Source organism: Tachypleus tridentatus, chromosome 9, assembly GCF_004210375.1.
Source record: "Tachypleus tridentatus isolate NWPU-2018 chromosome 9, ASM421037v1, whole genome shotgun sequence".
Lineage (NCBI taxonomy): Eukaryota > Metazoa > Arthropoda > Merostomata > Xiphosura > Limulidae > Tachypleus > Tachypleus tridentatus.
Genome location: NC_134833.1, coordinates 71,719,171 through 71,738,594, shown reverse-complemented (window position 1 = coordinate 71,738,594; position 19,424 = coordinate 71,719,171). Strand labels below are relative to the sequence as shown.

General features: G+C 34.9%; 2 protein-coding genes across 3 annotated transcripts in view; both read left to right on the top strand.

Moving 5' to 3' along the window:
* Positions 1-4,781, top strand: part of Cbp20 (cap binding protein 20) — a 31,712-nt gene extending 26,931 nt beyond the window's left edge. For both annotated transcript variants that reach the window (XM_076454937.1, XM_076454936.1), the window contains exon 4: positions 4,034-4,781. In XM_076454937.1, coding sequence (XP_076311052.1) covers positions 4,034-4,141 — 108 coding nt within the window. In that variant the 3' untranslated portion in view covers positions 4,142-4,781. The remainder of the gene's footprint in view (positions 1-4,033) is intronic.
* Positions 4,782-4,924: 143 nt separating this feature from the next.
* On the top strand, positions 4,925-18,188 carry LOC143225466 (uncharacterized). Its single transcript, XM_076454934.1, has 2 exons — positions 4,925-10,490; positions 16,613-18,188. The coding sequence occupies exon 1, from the start codon at positions 7,913-7,915 to the stop codon at positions 8,525-8,527; it is 615 nt and encodes a 204-aa protein (XP_076311049.1). The 5' UTR covers positions 4,925-7,912; the 3' UTR covers positions 8,528-10,490; positions 16,613-18,188.
* The last annotated feature ends 1,236 nt before the right edge of the window (positions 18,189-19,424 follow it).

The window sequence follows — 19,424 nt, the reverse complement described above, 5'->3', positions numbered from 1 at the left end:
TGTTCCATCAGACCTCCTTCAATTTTCATTTACAAAAAGTGATAGTGTGGTTTCTGTTCTTCCCACATTTTTGTTCCTCATCTCTCCCATTTCTTTACTTAGTTGTTTAACAATGGTTTGTCCATTTTGACAGTCTAGTTGTCGGGCAGGCTTGTCAAACATCTTCTGTTTCTTCATGTTTGGTAAAGTTTTGTCTTCCCCTGTCATTTCTTTCCTTTTCCACTTCTTTTGAGTCATGCATCCTCCATGTTCTCTTACCTTCCCTGATTGAGATCTCATTATGGTCCTTTATTTTTTTTTTCCAATCCTCCCTTCAAATCCTTCTCCATATGCTCCATATACCATTCTCTTTCTCAAAATTTGATTCCTCTTTCTCCTTACTTGTTGATCACGTTTATGCCATTAACGTTTTCTATGTAGGCTCAGTCAGATAGGGTCTAAAGGTCATTTTAAAATAAAATTAAAAGCAAGCAGATATTTGAAAATATTAGGAAGCTAAAATTGTTAGGTTAAATAGCTATAATTGAATGTTACAATCTGCAATCATTATTGAAAAGTGGTATTGAGTTTATTTCATATTTTTCAATTTTACTCATCTGTATATTAATAATAGTTAGTGTTAAAGTAAAGAAAATAAGGGATCAAGTATGCTTTTACCAAAAAAAAACAAAAACATTTGATATGCAATTTGGCATATCATGGTGGTTCTACACATCTGTGTTTCTTTCACTGGAGTAAGTGTTATCACTTTGTTTCATTTATGTTTTCTTTTCAGATACTTTTTTTTTCTTATCATTGATAATGGAATCCCACTCTGTGGTGGGTGTTTTCTGATCAGATATGCTTTGGCTCAAATCTGAACTATTTCCTAATAGCATAAATAATGCTTATTGTAGAGGTTGGGTGTTCTGAAGACCACTAGTGGCATACTCAGTGGTATATGCATATGTTTTTAGCTATTGGTAAATTTCACTCAGTGGTAGACTTTTACTCATGGACTTTAGGAGTAAATCAGAAGGGATTTCTGCCCATTCCTGTCAACCCTTGGATTGAATAAATCAGGCTTGATCCACTTTTCAAAATAGGGAATTACAGACTCCTATTGCACTTTCTGTGGTGTTGGGTTCCTCTGAATTCCCTGTTATATTTAGAGAGTGGAGCAAGAGAGTCTTTACCAGTTCCCAGTTGCTGGGAAGGTAGACCATGGAGGATTCTTTCTGAGTGCATTGTAGAATTATAATTCTTCATACACACTCATGCTAATTCACTTGGTAAGAAGAAGTCAAAACTAGTTTCCACTTTTACTTCCTCTGGATGCTTTTCTGTATGTGGATAACTATCAGTCAGAGCAGGAACAGTCTACATGGAATCCTTCACATAATATAAGATTTTGAATGACTCCACCCTGTTTGTATCGTTGTATGCAATAAAGGCCCCTGTTATTGATAATTCTTATAGTATCCCAGAAGAAGGAGAAGGTTATTTCCCTTCTCCTATGGTTGAATTTAAGGGATTTTGTGTACTTTGTATTACAGGCAAAGGAATGTACATACACTGTTCCTACTGTTGAGAGACTGTTCCATGTCCTCCTTATAATTCTGTATGTAAGAATTCTCTTCTCTAAACTTTCAGTTGGGTGAGTTGTGATTTCTGCTTGTAATATCAGTTACAGACACTGCACTGTTTGTACAGTTGGGTTGAGGCAATGTCATGACCCCATAATGCTGGTGTTGGGAATTTTGACCAAATGCTAACTTACCCTTGACAATTATATGTAACATGGCTCATATACTCCCTAGATGCTGTGTTTATGTTCGACTTTATTTGTCTTTAATCTGTTTTGATCCTCAACTTCGTAATGCTGAGGTTGGGTAACTGTTTTGTTCATTTAGTTTATATTTTACTATAAGTTACACCCATCAGGACAAATTGCATTCGTGCACATTCCTTTTTTATGCCTATATCAGATTCATTTCCAACTTTCAGGGCAAAGACCATATTTTTCCAACAATAGTGCATTATCATTTGTGCTTCATTTTTTATCTTGGAGCACTTCCATTCATTTGTTTTACACATGGTTTTAATGCTGTATGCCTATGCTGGCTCATTAACCTTTGCAATATGAGATTCTAGCTTTATGTGAGAAGAGGTAAGATTATCATAAATTTACAATTTTTACATTGAAAATGTATTTCCAATAGGTATTTTACTTGTTTTTAAGCCTACCAATTCTCAAAAGTGCCAATAAGGGTGATGCAGTACTATTGGTGGAGATTGGTCTCATGATATGTACATGTTAAAAAATAGCACAAAATTGATAGGTACATAAACCTATGTACTAAACCCAAAAATGTTTTACCAATGCTTAGATGGCAGAAAGCAGATCAAGATGGCTTTGCATAAGAGGAGGTAAGTACCTGTCAGAAATACATTTTCAGTGTAAGAAAAATGTAAACATCTGGCATTAATAGGCATAGAATAATTTGATGAATGGTCTAAAAGGAACAATAGTTGTAAAAGTTAAATGTGAAGTTTGCAAATGTTCCTGAAGGGCAACTTTGTTTAAATTGCTCAAAACAAATTTGATTTACCTCAAAAAGGGTTTCTTGTTATTCATGTCAATACTGTTTTATTTTTTTGTTTTCTGTAATCCCTAGACTAATGGTATGTAAACCTAAAAAGAACATTGTGAAGGTACATATTCAAAATTTGTCACCTGAAGTTTAATTCTTCCTTCAAAATAAAATATTTTATCACTCAACATTATATTTTTTTTAGGTTTACATACTGGTACAACTGTGCAGTTAAAACACAACATGAAATAAAATGTTGCAGGGTTAATATTTTGAAATTATTATAAGGCTTTGGCATGTTAAGTTGAAACAGTGTATCAGAGTAAAGTTATTTTCCTGATGCCTAACTTTGTATATATTCAAAAAAAACTTTTAATGTGTTTCAACTAAGTACAACTTATTTTTTACATTTTAATTATTTCACATTTATTACCTTATTGTTTAAAAGATGAAAAAAATCAATATTTTACATAATTTTTGAAGGCTGTTAGCAAATGGTTGCTAGTTATTTTTCATACAGGTAAATTAGGGATTTGATACCAGAAATAACACTTTGCCTCTTTAATTCATAGGACTGTGTGCTAATGAATTATTTTACCTATTAATGTGTATGAAGCTTCTCTGTAATACTTTATTTTCAAATATATTGGAATAATAAAAAATCATTTTATTTACATGCAACTTTCTTTTCATTTAACAATTTTTGCAAAAGTTGAAAAATTTGTGATAAGAGCAAAAACTGGTGTAAATTAGATATAGCAGCTGGACTGACAAAGTTTACAATACTCCCCTGCTGATAGCAGTTATTAGTTATGGTTTAAATGCCAAAATCTGATAAAGCATTAGACCTAACTTTTGATTTAATCATGGGCTAATTAAGAGGAATGTGAAATAAAATGTTATTTTATGTGGTATCTATTTTACTGTTATTTGCAGTGAAGAAACTTGTGGGTGGTATTTGTGATTTGGCCAGCAAAACTGCACTGTAGAGAATGGATGTCACTGGTCTAGCTGGCTGACCCACATGGTGATTGTCTTGGCAATCAGTTAATTAAATTGAAACTATGGTTATACTGTTCTCATTTTCTGATACTTAACCTGAAAGTGCTATACAGCCCAAATGGGGATTGTAAAACTGTCATGGTGTGCAAGTTAAACATAATCTTGCAATATACATCACTGAAATGCATGTGTCACAAGTGGTTTGAGACTCATCATTAGGAATTTTTTAATTTTCATCTGAAATGTGTACTAGAAATTTGTTTTAGTGATTGTTTAGTTTTTATAGTAAAACTGCTACAATTATACTAACCTTCTGTACTTATAACTTTAAAATATAAATGTATCACTGTGTATTGATACACACTAGTAAGAATTTGTGAATCTTCACTTGTGGCATTACTACAATTAGTTTAAATTCTGGCATTTTTTCTTGCACCAACTATTTTATATTGTAACAGGTTCGAGATGAATACCGAACAGATTTTGACACTGGAAGAGGAGGTTATGGGAAGCTCATTCAACAAAATGTCAGTGGTGCACCAGGGCCTGTTCCCATGATTCGCTGATAAGTTCATATTTAATGAACAAAAAGGAAGTGTGTGTTTATACATTTAATTGTTACTTGGAATTACTGTTCTGTTAGTGAAACATAAAATGAAGAAATCTTAGTTATACTATTGCACTTTAAACTGTGACTATAAAAGCTTGTTGTTATAGGGCTAATATTGTAAACAATACTATTTGGAGGAGTATAAATGATGATTACATGCATTTAACAAATTAAAATTGTACCTTGAATTAAGAATTGTAATTTCTAGTAGTATTTTTACAGGTTTACAGAGCAACTGTTTTTTTTTTTTTTAAGTTAATGATTTTCACCAGATTAAGCTAGTAAAATGGCTTAAAATGAAGAAAGATATAAAATATTTTTCTCTCAAAACATATAAGAATAATGTTTTTAAATTGCAACTATTTATAGACTCAATAATTAATGTGAGAAAACTGTTTATAGTAAAATCAGTACAAGCTTTCAGCTGTGGGTCTTTAGTAAAATTTTGCAGGTTCAGTGGTGTACATATGTGTATTCTTCACTAATGTATGTTTATTTACTTGTTTTATTGCAATGCAAGTTAATCCTAATTCTATGAAATTTTTCTACAGTGAATGTCCTCATTTCTTAAAATAAAATAAAGGTTAATGGAAGGATTTTGGTAGTGTTCATTTCATATCCAAAAAACCTGTTACAATAAAATCCAAATTGCAATTATATTCTTTCTTTTAATTCAGTTAGGAGTATACATACATACACAGAGAGAGAGAGAGATTGAATACATACATTGTGGTGGGGATACACCATCTATCATTCTTAACCTCCATTTGCCAGTCTCACATGAAGAATAATTAAATAATCAAAGAAATAGAAATTAGGAGAGCAAGATGTGGGTGTTCAAGCCTACAATGCTCCACATCTATATCACTTTCCACTGCCTGCAAACAGTTGTGGGAAGGTGACTGCTCTAAAATAAAAAATAAAGAATGAAAAAAAAAGGTATTATCACTAAGAGGTTAAATAAACTTATCTCCTGAAGTTGGCATTCCAGCCTCCATTATGGTACTAAGACACTAATTAGTAGTCCAGTACTTTTAGTTGTTAATAAGTTCATATGAAAATTTTTATTATGAAAATTGATAGTTGCTGTGGACATAACGGGTGGTGGTTCAGAGTTATACTAGTTAGTTTATATAACTGGTGGTAACCCTTTACACTAGTATAATTTGTCTACTGAACTAATTAGTGCCTTATTATCATAATGGGGCTAGAATGCCAACTTCAGGAGTTAAGTTTATTTAACTTGCTTTACCCCCAAGTTGTAATACTTTATTTTTTCTTCTTCTTTACTTTGGAGTGCAGCTGTCTTCCAACAACTGTCTGCAGGCAGTAAAGGGTGATATGGATGTGATACACTGTGGGCTATGAGCACCCACATCTTGCTCTACTAATTTCTGTTTCTGCTCCTGTGATTAATTATTATTATTGTGAGATTGGCACACAGAGATTAAGACTAATAAAGGTTGTATCCCCACTACAATGTGGGTCCTACCTCCCATTCATCTCCAAAACCTAGGATACATTTTATATCCTACATTATAGCCTGTACTCTGGGGATCCTTTTGATGTTCTTGAAAGGATAATCTTATTGCTACTACATATCCTTTTCTTTGTGACAAGGTGTAGCATTGTGTTTACCTTAGTTTTTGGAAAACTATGTAGTTTTACACCTTCTCTTCTAAAATTTGTATGGCCACTTGTATTGTTCATAGTGATATTGTTTACCATATTTCTCATTGTCTTGTATTGTCTTGCGAGTGCATTGTAAGATATTTCTTATTTGTGGATCTTTGTCTTGTCTTGTCTTTTTTTTTTTTTATGACATGTTAACTTCAACCTCAAGTTTCTAAGTCAAGAAACAAGAATCTCATATTACTAATGGTCATTGAGTAAAAAAAGAAATAAAAATGTGTTGAATATCTTTGATAGGGCACTAGAGGCTTGTTATAACCCAGAGGTTATACTAGTCTGGGAAGATATAGAGATATAGTATTCTTTACTTGCAGACGAATTTACAGTCTGAATGAAGACAAGCTATGAGGTGAGGCAGTGAAGGTAAGGAACCATACAAAGGAGGATCACAGGCAGGGCAACTGGTTAGCTGGTCTTGCATGTATTGCACCCTTATCAGAGTAGCAGCATTTCTCCCTGACTGATGCAGATAGCTTTGATGCTTTGCACCATTAAACCAGAACAAACAGTCTTCTAACCTTAAACACAACAGTGGTAAAGAAGAGTCAAAAATAATTTTCTATCATCATAATCTGTGAGAAATGCTTATATGCCTAACACACAAAATAAGGTCACTACTGCACAAGGCTATAAATTAACAAGCACAAAGAGGTGATTAGGAACTCTCAAAAGAACCTTCTTAGAGGAGCTGGTACTTGTAACCTGTAGGTACTACTCAATGATAAGATAAAGATAATGACCACACATGGATGGCTGTTGTACAGTCACTATGACAATCTTATTCTATTACTCATTTTCTAATTATGCATTCCTTATCTGAAAGTTCCATGGGATTGATGTCTCCCTTCTTTATTCAAAAGGGATTAGAGGGGCTTGCTAGCTCCTCGAAGTCAGTAAGGAAGTTATGCTCTGGAGACATTTCAATGGAAACATCTTCACCAAAACGTACCAAACTCCTCATGAAATCAAAGGACATTGGGAAAATACCTATTGAGGTTACTCCCCATGCACTTTGAATTCTTGAAGAGGAGTTATAGTTGAGAGGAATTTGAAGAACATTCCCTGAGTGTGAGTTCCTCGCTGATTTCTCCAGCCAAGGTGTGGCAACCCTCCATTAATATTGACATTTGCATCACCACATTCTCCTACCACAGAGAAGCAGGTTATCTGAACTATAAGGTATGGCCATACATTCCCAATCCTCTCAGATGTTTCCAGTGTTACCTAATCAAACATTCAAATACATTATGTCGTGGTGTTTTGACATGTGCTTGTTGTGATGGCAAAGATTGTGATGCCTATGAGTGTATACTAGAACTACAATTTGTTAACCGTAGTGGTTCACACCCCTCTTACCCTATTTCCTGCCCCAAGAGGGTGGAGAAGAAAGAGGTGCAATGCTTGAAAACTATAAACAATATTTCTTATCCAGAGGCTTGGAAGTTATTGTCCCCCACTCCATCTCAGACATTTGCTGCTGCACTCCATTCTCTACCACAGTGGGAGTGCAAACAGATCCATCTGTGTCATTATTATTCAAAACATCTGAAAAGTCATTTGTCCTGCATGGTTAAAAGAGTTGATGAATCTATTTCTACTTCCATCTTTGTCCCTGCCACAACTTTTGGTGACTGCCCAGGTCCACTTTAGCTTTGGGTTTGGGAGTTTCCTGGAGTCTATCTTCTTCTGCAGCCCTGAAATGCAAAATGATTATCCCTTCATGCCCTCAATTACTGGAATCTTTGTCTACAGACATAGATCTGCCTGTTTGACCCAGGGCAAGATCCGTAGAGGTTGATAGATCTCCATCCAGTAAAGAATAAACGTGGTTGAAAATGGAAGGGATCCCTGCCTCATTATCCTCCACATAAATAAAAATGGTTATTTTGATACTGTGGAACTGTCAGGGTTTTTCTTTTAATATAGATGTCATTAAGGATTTGATTAATTCTTACCATCCTGTGTCTCTTCTTACAGGAAACGTTTCTGAAACCAGCTGATACAGTAACCTTTTGGCAGTTTTGTTTGTACAGAAATGACAGGCTGTGTGATGGATGAGTGCATGGAGGGGGTAGCACTGTTGGTTGATCAACAGGTACCCACTCAATCTTTGCCACTTGATACACTCTTGGATGCTGTAGCCATTCATGCTTCCTTGGGTTTTGCTATCACTGTTTGTTCTCTCTACCTGGCTCTTGAAGAGGCCTATGTTCAGTCGGGCCTTGATGCCCTCATTGAGCAGTTACCTTTTCCCTTTTTAACCTGGATGATTTTTAATGAACATTATTCCCTCTGGAGTTGTGCAGATATTGATGGGAGGGGTCGTTCCATAGAGTATATGCTCTTGGATCACAATCTTTCTTTTTTCAATACTGGTTCTTATACTTATTTTAGTGCAATTAACCAGTCTTTTACTGCTGTTGGTCTCTCTGTCTGCTCCCCTTCAATTTTCTCTTATTTTTCTTGGAGGGTTGACAGTAACCCACAGGGAAGTGATCATTTTGCTATCATTTTGAGAGAGATTGGCCATGGTCGACGCCACCTGACCTCTGTTTCTCAATGGAAGTTGGACCAGGCCAACTGGCCCTGTTTCACTGTACTCTGGGAACTTGATCCTGATGTCACCTGTAAGCCAATTATAAATGATTAATAAGGATTAATGCCATCGATGGACATCTCCCCCTGTAGTTACTAATGGTCTCTGGATTGACAACTTTCACATCTCATGTCAATTGTTGAGCATGAGGTTTATTGAATGGCAGCTACGGACTGTTCTCAATCATTTACTAAAATAGACGACAGCACACGGTTTTTTTCCTTTTTTACTCTAAAACTTTTGCATACACTTCTCTTGCCAATGTGGTATTCACCATGATTCTGAAGTCCATCTCAAAGAAGTTGTGCTTCCAGTGATCCCTGAAGCAAAGTTCTTAGGCTTATCTTTGACTGTAAGCTGACCTTATTCTACACATCAAGCAGTTACATGTCAAGTGTACAAGGGCACTGAACATCCCCTGTGCCCTCTCTTTCACCTCTTGATGAGTGGTTCAATGTTCTCTGCTAAAAATCTGTTGTGCCTTCACTTAATGGAAACTGGACTATGTGTCTCTGGTCTATAGCTGTGTTCACCCTTTGGCCTTCTGCATTTCTCCAGTCCAGAGTTTGTATACTGAGTCTCATTAACCTCCTCTACATCTCCACCATTTGCAACTGTCTTTACTGTATGCAGCAAAACTTTGATCCATACCACAGCATCCCACCTGGGGTTGTGTTTTCCTTCCTCAGTAAGCCATGCTTTTACAGAATTAATAGCCTGCCATTGTTTCTTTTGGCATTCATATCCAGGCATAGTTGGAGGAATTTAATCTGTCTTTAGATAACATTGTTATATCCACCAGTCAGTCCATCCCACCACAGCTTACTACCATCACCAAATGTGACCTTTCTTTGAGTCATCTGAAGAAGACGTTTTTTCTCGATTGAAAGTACCATCTTCTATTTGCTGAATATCTTATGATCCATCCTTCCATTCCCATTTATGCAGATGGTTTGAAATCAAGTGGCTCTCTGGGATCTGCCATGGTATATTGTAGTTTGGGGTTGCACACAGAATCCCTTTCACAGTTTCTCTGATTACTGCCAAATGATATGCCATTTCTCTTGTCCTAGATCACATAGAAGCTATGCAATACATGAATTGTTCTATTTATACCAACTTGTTTAGCTCTCTACTGGACATGGAAATGCTTCAAATTAGTTCTTACCCTGTTTTTGTCAATATTCAAAACCGAATGGCCCATTTAACTCTATCACTTACTTTTAGCTAGTTTTTCTGGATATCAAGCTATGTTGGTTTTTGTGGGAATGAGCTCGCTGACATTGCACCTAAGTCTGTCTGCTTTGTTGCTTTTATGACTGTGCCTAACCCTTACATGGACAATGGTCCTGTATTCAAGACTTGGTTTCATGCCAGGTGGCAGTTAACTTGGAGTGAGCAACGTGATAACAAGCTTTACAGTTAAAAACTTCTATTGTTCCATGGCCATCTTGTTTCTGTAAGGATCAGAAGGGGAAAGTTGTTTTGGGTAGGCTATGCATTGGGCACAGTTTTTAATTCATCATTTTCTTTTATCTGGGACTGATGCATCAATGTGTGTTCTATGTTCACACTCAATTCACAATAGCCCATATTTTACTGTCATTACAACCGTTAGCAACGGCACCATTTTAAACATATTTGTGCCATGGGTTCACTCTTGATGTTGGACAGTGTCATTGGCGATGGTGACACTGTCCACCTCAGTTGTGTTTTTAAATTTTTAAGAACCATTGAACTTTTTAAATCTATTTAAGTTTTAATTCAAAAATTTGACTTTGTTTTGTTTTAACATGATTTCTTTTTACGTATTTTAATAATTTCACTTTTCTTTTTTTTACCAGATGTATGGTGCACATAGCTTAATTGCTTTGCGCCAATAAACGTCAACCAACTAACCAAAGTTTGTGAAAGCCATCATAGCACTAAAGATGTACTGACTTGATCTTCTGTTACCTCTAGTGTAAAATATATTGTAAGACAGCATGGTACAGCAGTTATGATTTACAACAGATCAGTAAGTTTTTCCTAGTTCTGGTGCTGTGAATGTATAATCAGTGCATTTGGAGTCATATTTAAATATATACATGAGTGAAGGAGGTCCTTTTTCAAACATGTTACCCTTGGTAATTGGTTGCAGGAATGTCTTTTTCAAATTTTCATACATACCAACATTACATTTTAATGTATTCAGTAAATCCAGGAGTATTGATAGAAAGTGGTAAATGCTAATACTACATTTAATGCAACTAGTGGAGTCCAACATGTGTTTGGCCATCGACTTGGAAGAGTAGAGCAGTCAGAATGTGCAAAACAATTGGTAGTTGGTCCAACTCCCTCAGGTCTGGATGGAGTTTAGTATGTACATACAAGTGTATAAGAGCAGTATATCGAGTTCTTGATTGAAACATATCAGCCAGAACACTAATGAATGTTGCAGCATATCAAGCCTTTCAATTAAACATGTGCACTGAATACTGACTTTTTTCTTGTAAATTATGATAAACTAGAAGTGAATGAAGAGGTAAAATGATCTACCATGTCGAGGTAATATTACTCACAAAATCAAGGTAATTATAATAGATCTCAGTTCTATCATGGGTATTTTTGGAATGATCATTCTAGAAGCTTATCAGTCAGTTTTGCTAGTCCAGCTAGTGAACTTATTATCAATAAGAGAGTTATCCAATGCTAATCAGATTGTACCAAGAAAACAGTAGATTGCATGAATGCATGTGGAGGATAAATTGACAGTACCCCTTCTTCATAGTTTATTGTAAAATAAGTATATAGTGTTGGTACTATCAAATTCAATTATAGAACCCATACATGAAAAAGCAGCAATAACTTAGTTATTTGTCTAAAGAGTAATGAAGTCCTAGGAGCTAGTGAATAATTATAGAAAATTGATTATTAAGCCTCACAATGGAATGGTATGGCATGACCAGGTGGTTAAGGTCCCGATTCGTAATCCAAGGGTCGCGGGTTCGATTCTCCTTCACACTAAACATGCTCGCTCTTTAGCCATCGGGGTATTATAATGTGACAGTCAATCCTACTATTTGTTAGTAAAAGATTAGTTCAAGAGGTAAGTGATAATAACTAACTGCCCTCCCTTTAGTCTTACACTGTTAAATTAGGGACGGCTAGTGCAGATAGCTCTCGTGTATCTTTGCACGAAATTCAAAAGCAAACCACAGTGGAGTTGTTACCAGAATAATAATTGGAGTGAAATAACTAAGACTAGTGGTAATACTGTGGTTGTTATCACTGCACCACATCTAAGGATAACTATATAGCCCAAATATCAGAGATTGATGAGTAAAGATTGTACAAGCAATCTACATCCATTACAGTAACAACAACAACTCAGTGATTTGTTGCTTGAATAAGCCAATATATTTGTGGGATCAGACAGGTATAGATAGTACATGACTGATTAAACAACCATCATGTAGTCTTCTCTAGAACACTAGGAATGTAGCCAGTTCTGAGAAACAATGTATGTTAAAAATTGAGGTCATAAGCTGTGTCATGGCCATCTTCACTGGTGATTGTCAGAAAGAAAGAAGGTAGCCCCAGTCTCCGTATTTATTTTAGATACGTGGATGTGGTAATTAATGTCAATGCCTTTTCTTTGCTGTGAATAGATAAATGCCTGAATATGTTAGAAGGTTTCTGTTGATTTAGAACTTGAGATCTAGCATCCAGATATTTACAAATTGGACTGAATGACCAGAGGCAACTCTAATATTATTTTTTGTACAAGCAATAGCTTGTGTAATATGCCCATTACCTTTGAGAGGCTAACAGAAATTTACACTGAAAGAGGTACAATGGGAAAAAATAAATTTTCTCTGTTTATGACGTTTTAGTATTTTTACATAGTTGATTTTATGGCTGAGAACCTTAAAATGATATTTCAACAGGTAAAAAACAAGTTTGAAACTGAAATCAGAATAATGTGTGCTGATGCGCAGAGAAATGGTATTTTTTCGTCAATTCGTTGGTAGGAACAGAATCTCCACAAATTTTGATCAGTGAATCTGGCTTAAACTGATGACTAAGTGAGAAGTCTGGAGTTTCCTGGGTTCTGCATCACCAAACTGATCATTTATGTCTACCTTCTTCAAAATGGCCACATTATTGTCTGGTTTAAATAAATTAGAAGCTTTATATATAGAGAGCAGTTGTGAGCAAGCAGTCCAGTCTCTCAAGCATGCTTTATTGGAAACCTCAGTACTGACACAACCATGATAAGTTTGAATTATTGTTAGATGCCTACTTCATTGATAATAGAAATGGAGTAATATTATCACAATTCAAGGATGAAGTAGAATGAGTACTCATTATGCTAGTCATATGGTTACAGTTCCTGAATTCTGATAATGTGCAATGAAAATATCTGCTGGAAGATGCAGTATTCATGAAAAATTAACAACACTACTTTTATAGTAGAAAGTGGGCCATGCATCACTAAAATGGTGATGAAGTTGAAAAATTCAATAGATATAAATGCACGGTGAATGACAATATTACTAGAGTATCATTTATCCACACAGCATCGTCTAGGTTCACAGAAGCTAATAAATTGTCTCGTTTGGTAAAACCCTGCCAGGTCATTGAATATGCTATATATGATGCTATATAAAAGTTGAAGCCATTTTTGCTGTGATGACATCAAACCTTAGAGTAAGTGACTGTAGAAGAGAATTAAGGTAAAAATTAACACTATAGGAGCTTTGGATAAATTACAAGTGCAGAATATCATTCTGTACTACTGCTATCAGCCACTGATGCACTGAAACTAGTTGTCACTAAAACTCTAAAGTAAATTATACTCTGGGATCCATGTAACACAAAGAGTGGATTGCACCAAGGTTTTAAAAAGTCGACTTAAAACAAGGTAAACTCCATCAGAGAACTGTAGGCTCTCTTTTTACAAAGATAGTCCCAGATATAATTGGCTCCATTCTGTGGATGGAACAATGACTATCAAATATTTCAAACAGTGGACCTGAACGTACTTATTAATCAACCCCTGAACAAAGTCTATAACTGATGCACTAGGAAAGGAATGGATATATATGGATTATTGAACTACCTTTAATAATCAACAGTTCTTTAAATATAAAAAGGTTTGGTTGTGTTTAAGATGTTCACTTTATCATCCACTGTCTAATGGTTCAACAGAGTGAGTAATACAGGCTGTCAAGAATACACTTGTCCTGTTTATTCGTTCTAATCTAACTATAACGGATGATCACTTGGCATACAAACTTGCAGAGCAGAGTTTAACAGGTTGTTTGCTGAACATGTTTATGTTTAGGTGAAAAATTTGGATCCCTGTAGGTGTGACATATCATCCTCTCCTTAAAATGACAATGTTTACAAGAATGTGTGGTGTATTTAATGTTTTTATTAGTTGATGCACCTGAGTTTCCATGTCAATTGGCAGGAAGGGCTGCCATGCAGCTGAAAATATCCTATGATAAAACGTGTCATTGTAGATGTGATGTATGATCTTTTCCCTGGAGTAGATGTCTCACTTTGTTCACAAAAGTATGTGGAGTAATTAATGCCTCCATTAGTTGATGTGCATAAGTTGAAATTACAATAGTTAGGAAAGGCCACTATAAAGCTGAGAAGACACTATGATAAGCATAGATAAAACAAATATGTTATCATGAGGACTGAGATGATTTTGATCTGTGCCAGTGGCATGGAAGCAGTTTGATTTTGTCAGAAAAGGTCTCAAGAATTTTTTGTGGTCTAATAAATTATAGCAGTCAAGAGATGCATAAAAGTGTGTAATAAACATTGATCATCTGCATTTTTAGTTTATGTAAGAACTTCTCCTGCAGAGAGTTGGGGGAAGAGACCAAAGAATCAGGAAGGACAAAAACACTATTTTATCTCTCCTGGAACTAAAGATAGGGTGGAAAATACCCAACTTATGTACGTAGATGTTTATGGGGAGTCAGGTGAAAAGTCGAGATAATGATACCCTTGTTTTTAGGTCGAACTGTTGTGGTTTTAATCATGATCAATATGACTGAGATTAAATTTGATCATATAAAAGTAGGAACATTGCTGATTGTAGAATCACTTGCTGAAGAGAAATAGTGCTCCTTGGTTTCTGTGCTCTTAGGTGTTATCATCTGATAAAATATACAGATTGCATTTTATGACTACCACGTGATTATCACACATTAGAACAACTAGAAGGTGTAGATGTAATACCTTGTGCATCAAACATTGTTTTCAGAAATCAAAATAATTAAATATGTTTGAACTTAACTAAACTGACATTGTAGGTCTTGCTTTCTGAGACACTGAGTAGACGTTTATTGAGAAATATCCCTTGAATTTCAACTCATAGATGCTTGGTCATCACAAGCTAGGATAGTGTGTGTAGCATAAGATAGGTGGGACCAAAATGGTTCAGCAGCACATGCTTTGTAATCTATTGAATAGAGTTTAAGAATAATACATATCCGTAGGATGATCAGCTATTAGATGATAGCTGACTAATCATAACAAGCCATGCTGGGTACATGTATGAAAAAAATCAGTAATTGAAAGGTGTTACCACTTTGGTTCCCAAGCTACTGAGCAATCTGAGTGAGTGATGGATGGTTCATGGAGTTTACTAGCTAAAGTCTCTTTGGTACATTTAATTGTGTACATAAATTTCCACTTGCATTAAGAAGTTGTGTTTCTTGTTAATAAATATTGATGTATATATATACTAAAGTAAAAACACAAATGATAATTTTAGCAAATGAGATTTCTAGCTGAAATGTCTTGGTTCAGTAGAATTCTGCTGGCAGTTATTCAGTTAAAGAGCTTGAAAACAAAAACATCTGAATTTGATGGCTAAAAAATTGTAAACTAGAATTATTGAAACATAGCATGTGGAAGATAATCTGAGATATCTTTTGAAGTAAATTGTTTATGAACTAGTTTACAAACTAATGATGTACGTAAGAATGCATATGATTAGATGTGTGCACAACAATATACTTCCATAAGTTAATATATGCTTAATTTTATACAAATGTATGAACGTTGTATAAAATCTTTTAAGTGAGTTGTATAACAAATGGATCAATTGTACAACGAAACAAATGGTAAGTACTGTGTGAATGAAAATAAAGGATTTTTATTTCATAACTGAGACTTTGTGATAGGATGTTAACTGTCAGTACTGACCTAATAGGCATTACTGAAATTTACAGTGAAATTATTTTCCTTGATGCCAGTGGGAAAATGTTTAACTTTTGACATTGCAATATGCAACTGTCAACGAAATTTCATTGAACTATAAGAGTAATTTGAAAACTCGCATCAAGTCTTAGAGAAACACAGTTTTACTTTGTGCCTTTCTTTAAGAACGGTGCAGAATTTTTTGATTAGATAAAATTAAATTATTTATGAATGAATGAAATTATAAATAGTGGACGGAATTCACGGAATGTAGTTTGGATATCATATCAGATGTGAACTGATTTACCTTATGTTTTATTTGCCTGTGATAAAATATTTCCAGTTATGCAGATTGAATGCAGCTCACAGTTCACACAGCTCGGTATATTTTAACATTGTTTCAGTATAAGATACAGTAAAAAATGTATGAAAATGCAGTCTATGATTTTGCTACTGGGGATGAAAAATATCGTCTGAACAAGTAAACTTTATAATTGCACTTAGATATTAATAAACTTATGTTTAGAACAAAATATTAATTGATTTTCTTTGCCAAAAATTAGAGGTTATTTGCTGCTAACCTATGTCAGTTCATGCATGTTGAAACTAGTTTCTTGACCTCTTATTTTTTAACTACTAGAACAGAGATGACTGGGCATGACCTAGTAATTAGGGAGCTTGACTTGTAATCTGTCGATTGCAGGTTCAAATCCTACCATGAAAGTGATGACAGTATAATGTGAGATCAAGTCCTCCTTTAGTCAAACAAAGCTGGTGGATAAACTATGTTAGGTGATTCATCAGATGCTATGGATACAATCATACCCATCAGTGGTCTCGATTTCTAGTCTCCACAGGCTGAGCAGCTCCCAATGACTGTTCCTAAATCTAACTACCTCATGTCACTAATTGTGAACTCTTTCATTGCAGATCCAATAAGATTGATGCCTCTATTCCAGTTGAGCTAGCCTATAAGTGGATCACTTTCAGATCATCAACCAACAGGCAACTCTCATAAAAGAGGAGATGGCAGCAGAATAACTAGTGTAAGTTGCTTCATTGGAGAATGTGCCAAGGTAAAACGACACAGGCACTAAATGTGTACACACCTCTATCAAGGTTACTACATACCTAAACCTAAAAAGACCTTTCTGGAGCTATGCTCTTTCCAAAGTTCAGCTAAATGCATAGGAAATCTCTCCAAATTGAAACTAGAAAACCAAAATAACAACAAATGTGGCAAGGATTTTAGGGTTAGACAAAAAGTGTCTTGTTTTTCATTGCTACAAGATACCATAACCATAAATACCCATGATCCACAAAACAACCAAGGATAGAGCTTCATACGCTTCCATTGACAATGAACAAACAATGAGACATCATTAAAATTAAACCTAGTACAAGAGAGGAATTATTAGAAACAAGCAACAAAATGTACCATAAATAGAATGGGCCTTATGCACCCTTAAAGTGGCTCAGAAATGCAGTTATCCAGAACCTTTATCACTATTAAAAGAAAGGTCCAGTGAGTATGAGTAACTATGGCCCATAACAAGGAGACCCTGCCAAGAGCCAAGAATATCATTCAGAAAATCATTGCTGCTAATATAAAATTAATAAATGCTGTGGGATTGATGTAAGACAGGAGGAGAGCACACACCTCAGATTGCTCGACTTGTGGAATGTGAAATAATGTATATAATCGTATCCTGTGAAATGTACTAAATAAACCTTGTTAAAGGGTTTTTATCATGGATACGCATATCTCTGCCCCCCGCTAGTACAGTGGTATGTCTACGGATTTATAACGCCAAAATTAGGGGTTCGAATCCTCTCGGTGGGCTCAGCAGATAGCCCGATGTGTCTTTGCTATAAGAAAACACACACACACATACCTCTAAATCTCCCTTTCTTTTCTTCCTTTCCTTTTTTCTTGTAAGTTATTTTCCAAAGCTGTTTAATTAATTTTTGCTCTCCGCTAGTACAGTGGTATGTCTACAGATTTAAAACACTTAAATTGGGGGTTCGATTCACCTTGGTGGGCTCAGCAGATAGCCCGATGTGGCTTCGATACAAGAAAACACACAATAATACGTTTTTGGGAAATTCATATATTGTTGGTATATAATGATGTTTTATACAGAGTTTGTATACATGTGGATGCTGTAAGTGTCGCAAGTGTTATGTTTTAAGTGGTCGATTTTTATTTGCTGAGGACCTCCAAATTTATTAGTTGGTATGAACATTCTTTTTTAACAGGTTGTTTTGTAAATTGTTTTTATATTAGCATTGCATTCAAGTGTTTAATGGGTTTTATTTTGCAGTTAACTAAAGTATGTCTAAAAACTAGTTTCAATTAACATGTATCTTAATTAAAAGAATTTGGTTAAATTCTGATTTTAATTATGTTTTCCAGTAGAATAATTAACTATCATTGTTTAATAGGTTTTTCTTTTATATGTATTTATTTGTTATTATATTAAAGATCTCTTTGATTTTGTTTAAAGCATAAATTTCATTTTTTTTAAGTCAAGAGTAATTTCGGATTGTGGACAAACCTAAAGTAAAGAGGGAGAAGTGCAACAAATAAGTAATTAAGTAAAGCATGTCTTTTCTACCTCCTTGTAATAATGACGAAAATTTTCAAAATTGGTTATTTGTGCCGATATTTTAATGTTCACGTAAACAGTTGGTCAAAGAGGCCATTAAGTTACTGCTGATCTGGTTATCTATTTATCTAAGTCATTTACTTTAAGAAGCACTGTTTATCTTACCATAAATATAATTTAATTGCCACCTGTAGTTTGTCTATTGGCAGTCAAGTGACCTCTTGAGTTAATGGTCTCATTTTTCACTGGGAGTGAACAATCATGTGAATACGTTAGTAATTATAGGTAAGTCTACTATGGTGGAGAGTTTTAGCTCGTTGGGCCACTACAGTAGCCATTAAGACCATCCTGATTTGATCTAAAATATTACTGGCTAATGGGGCAAAAGAAAGGTAGACAAGGCTCTTTAAAGGCTTTGGTTACCAATTTGCCTAAGAGAAGAAAACTGATTGAAACATGCATTTATACTGTAGTCTATGATGTGGTAGTTTTATGCATCAAGAAGGAAACTGGCAATTTAGAGAAGAAAGTGGGTTTAGATGTGAACTTCAAACCAATTTATAAGTGTAGATACCAACAACAGCAACAAAATCAAGTTCTAGCACAAATTAATTAAAATCATGCACTGATTGACAAGTGGTGATAGGAGCAATCAAAGGAAGTTAGTATAACTTCTAGCTACAGACCTGCAGACGGATAGTCTGGGAGTGATGGTCATCTTCACATAGATTGAGGTGGAAATGGTATTTATATTTTCACCATATTACAGAGCAGCATTACTTAAAGACCAAATTCCTCAAATAAACCTGAGAAAAGAATGGTCCAGGAATCAGCCAGGTGTAACATCAACGTAGGTGCACTAAGTGAAATAAAAAGTTGGAGCAGGTGACACATTATATTGGAAATGCAAAATTGTAAATGAGTAACATGCATAGGGTGTAGGTTTTGGTATCAAATCGACTTTTCTGAAGAAGCTGTAAATGTTACTGAAAGAAATAAATGACAGTATTGTGGTTTTGAAATTAAGTTTTCAGAAAGATCAAAATGCCACTTCATTTTGTGCTTATACTCCAACAATGGCAGATCCTGATGAAGAAAAAAGTAATTATATTGTGACCTAATTGATATTCTTA

Excerpts from the sequence above, each read along its gene's own strand:
- LOC143225466 (XM_076454934.1), top strand. The coding sequence starts at position 7,913 with ATGACAGGCTGTGTGATGGATGAGTGCATGGAGGGGGTAGCACTGTTG.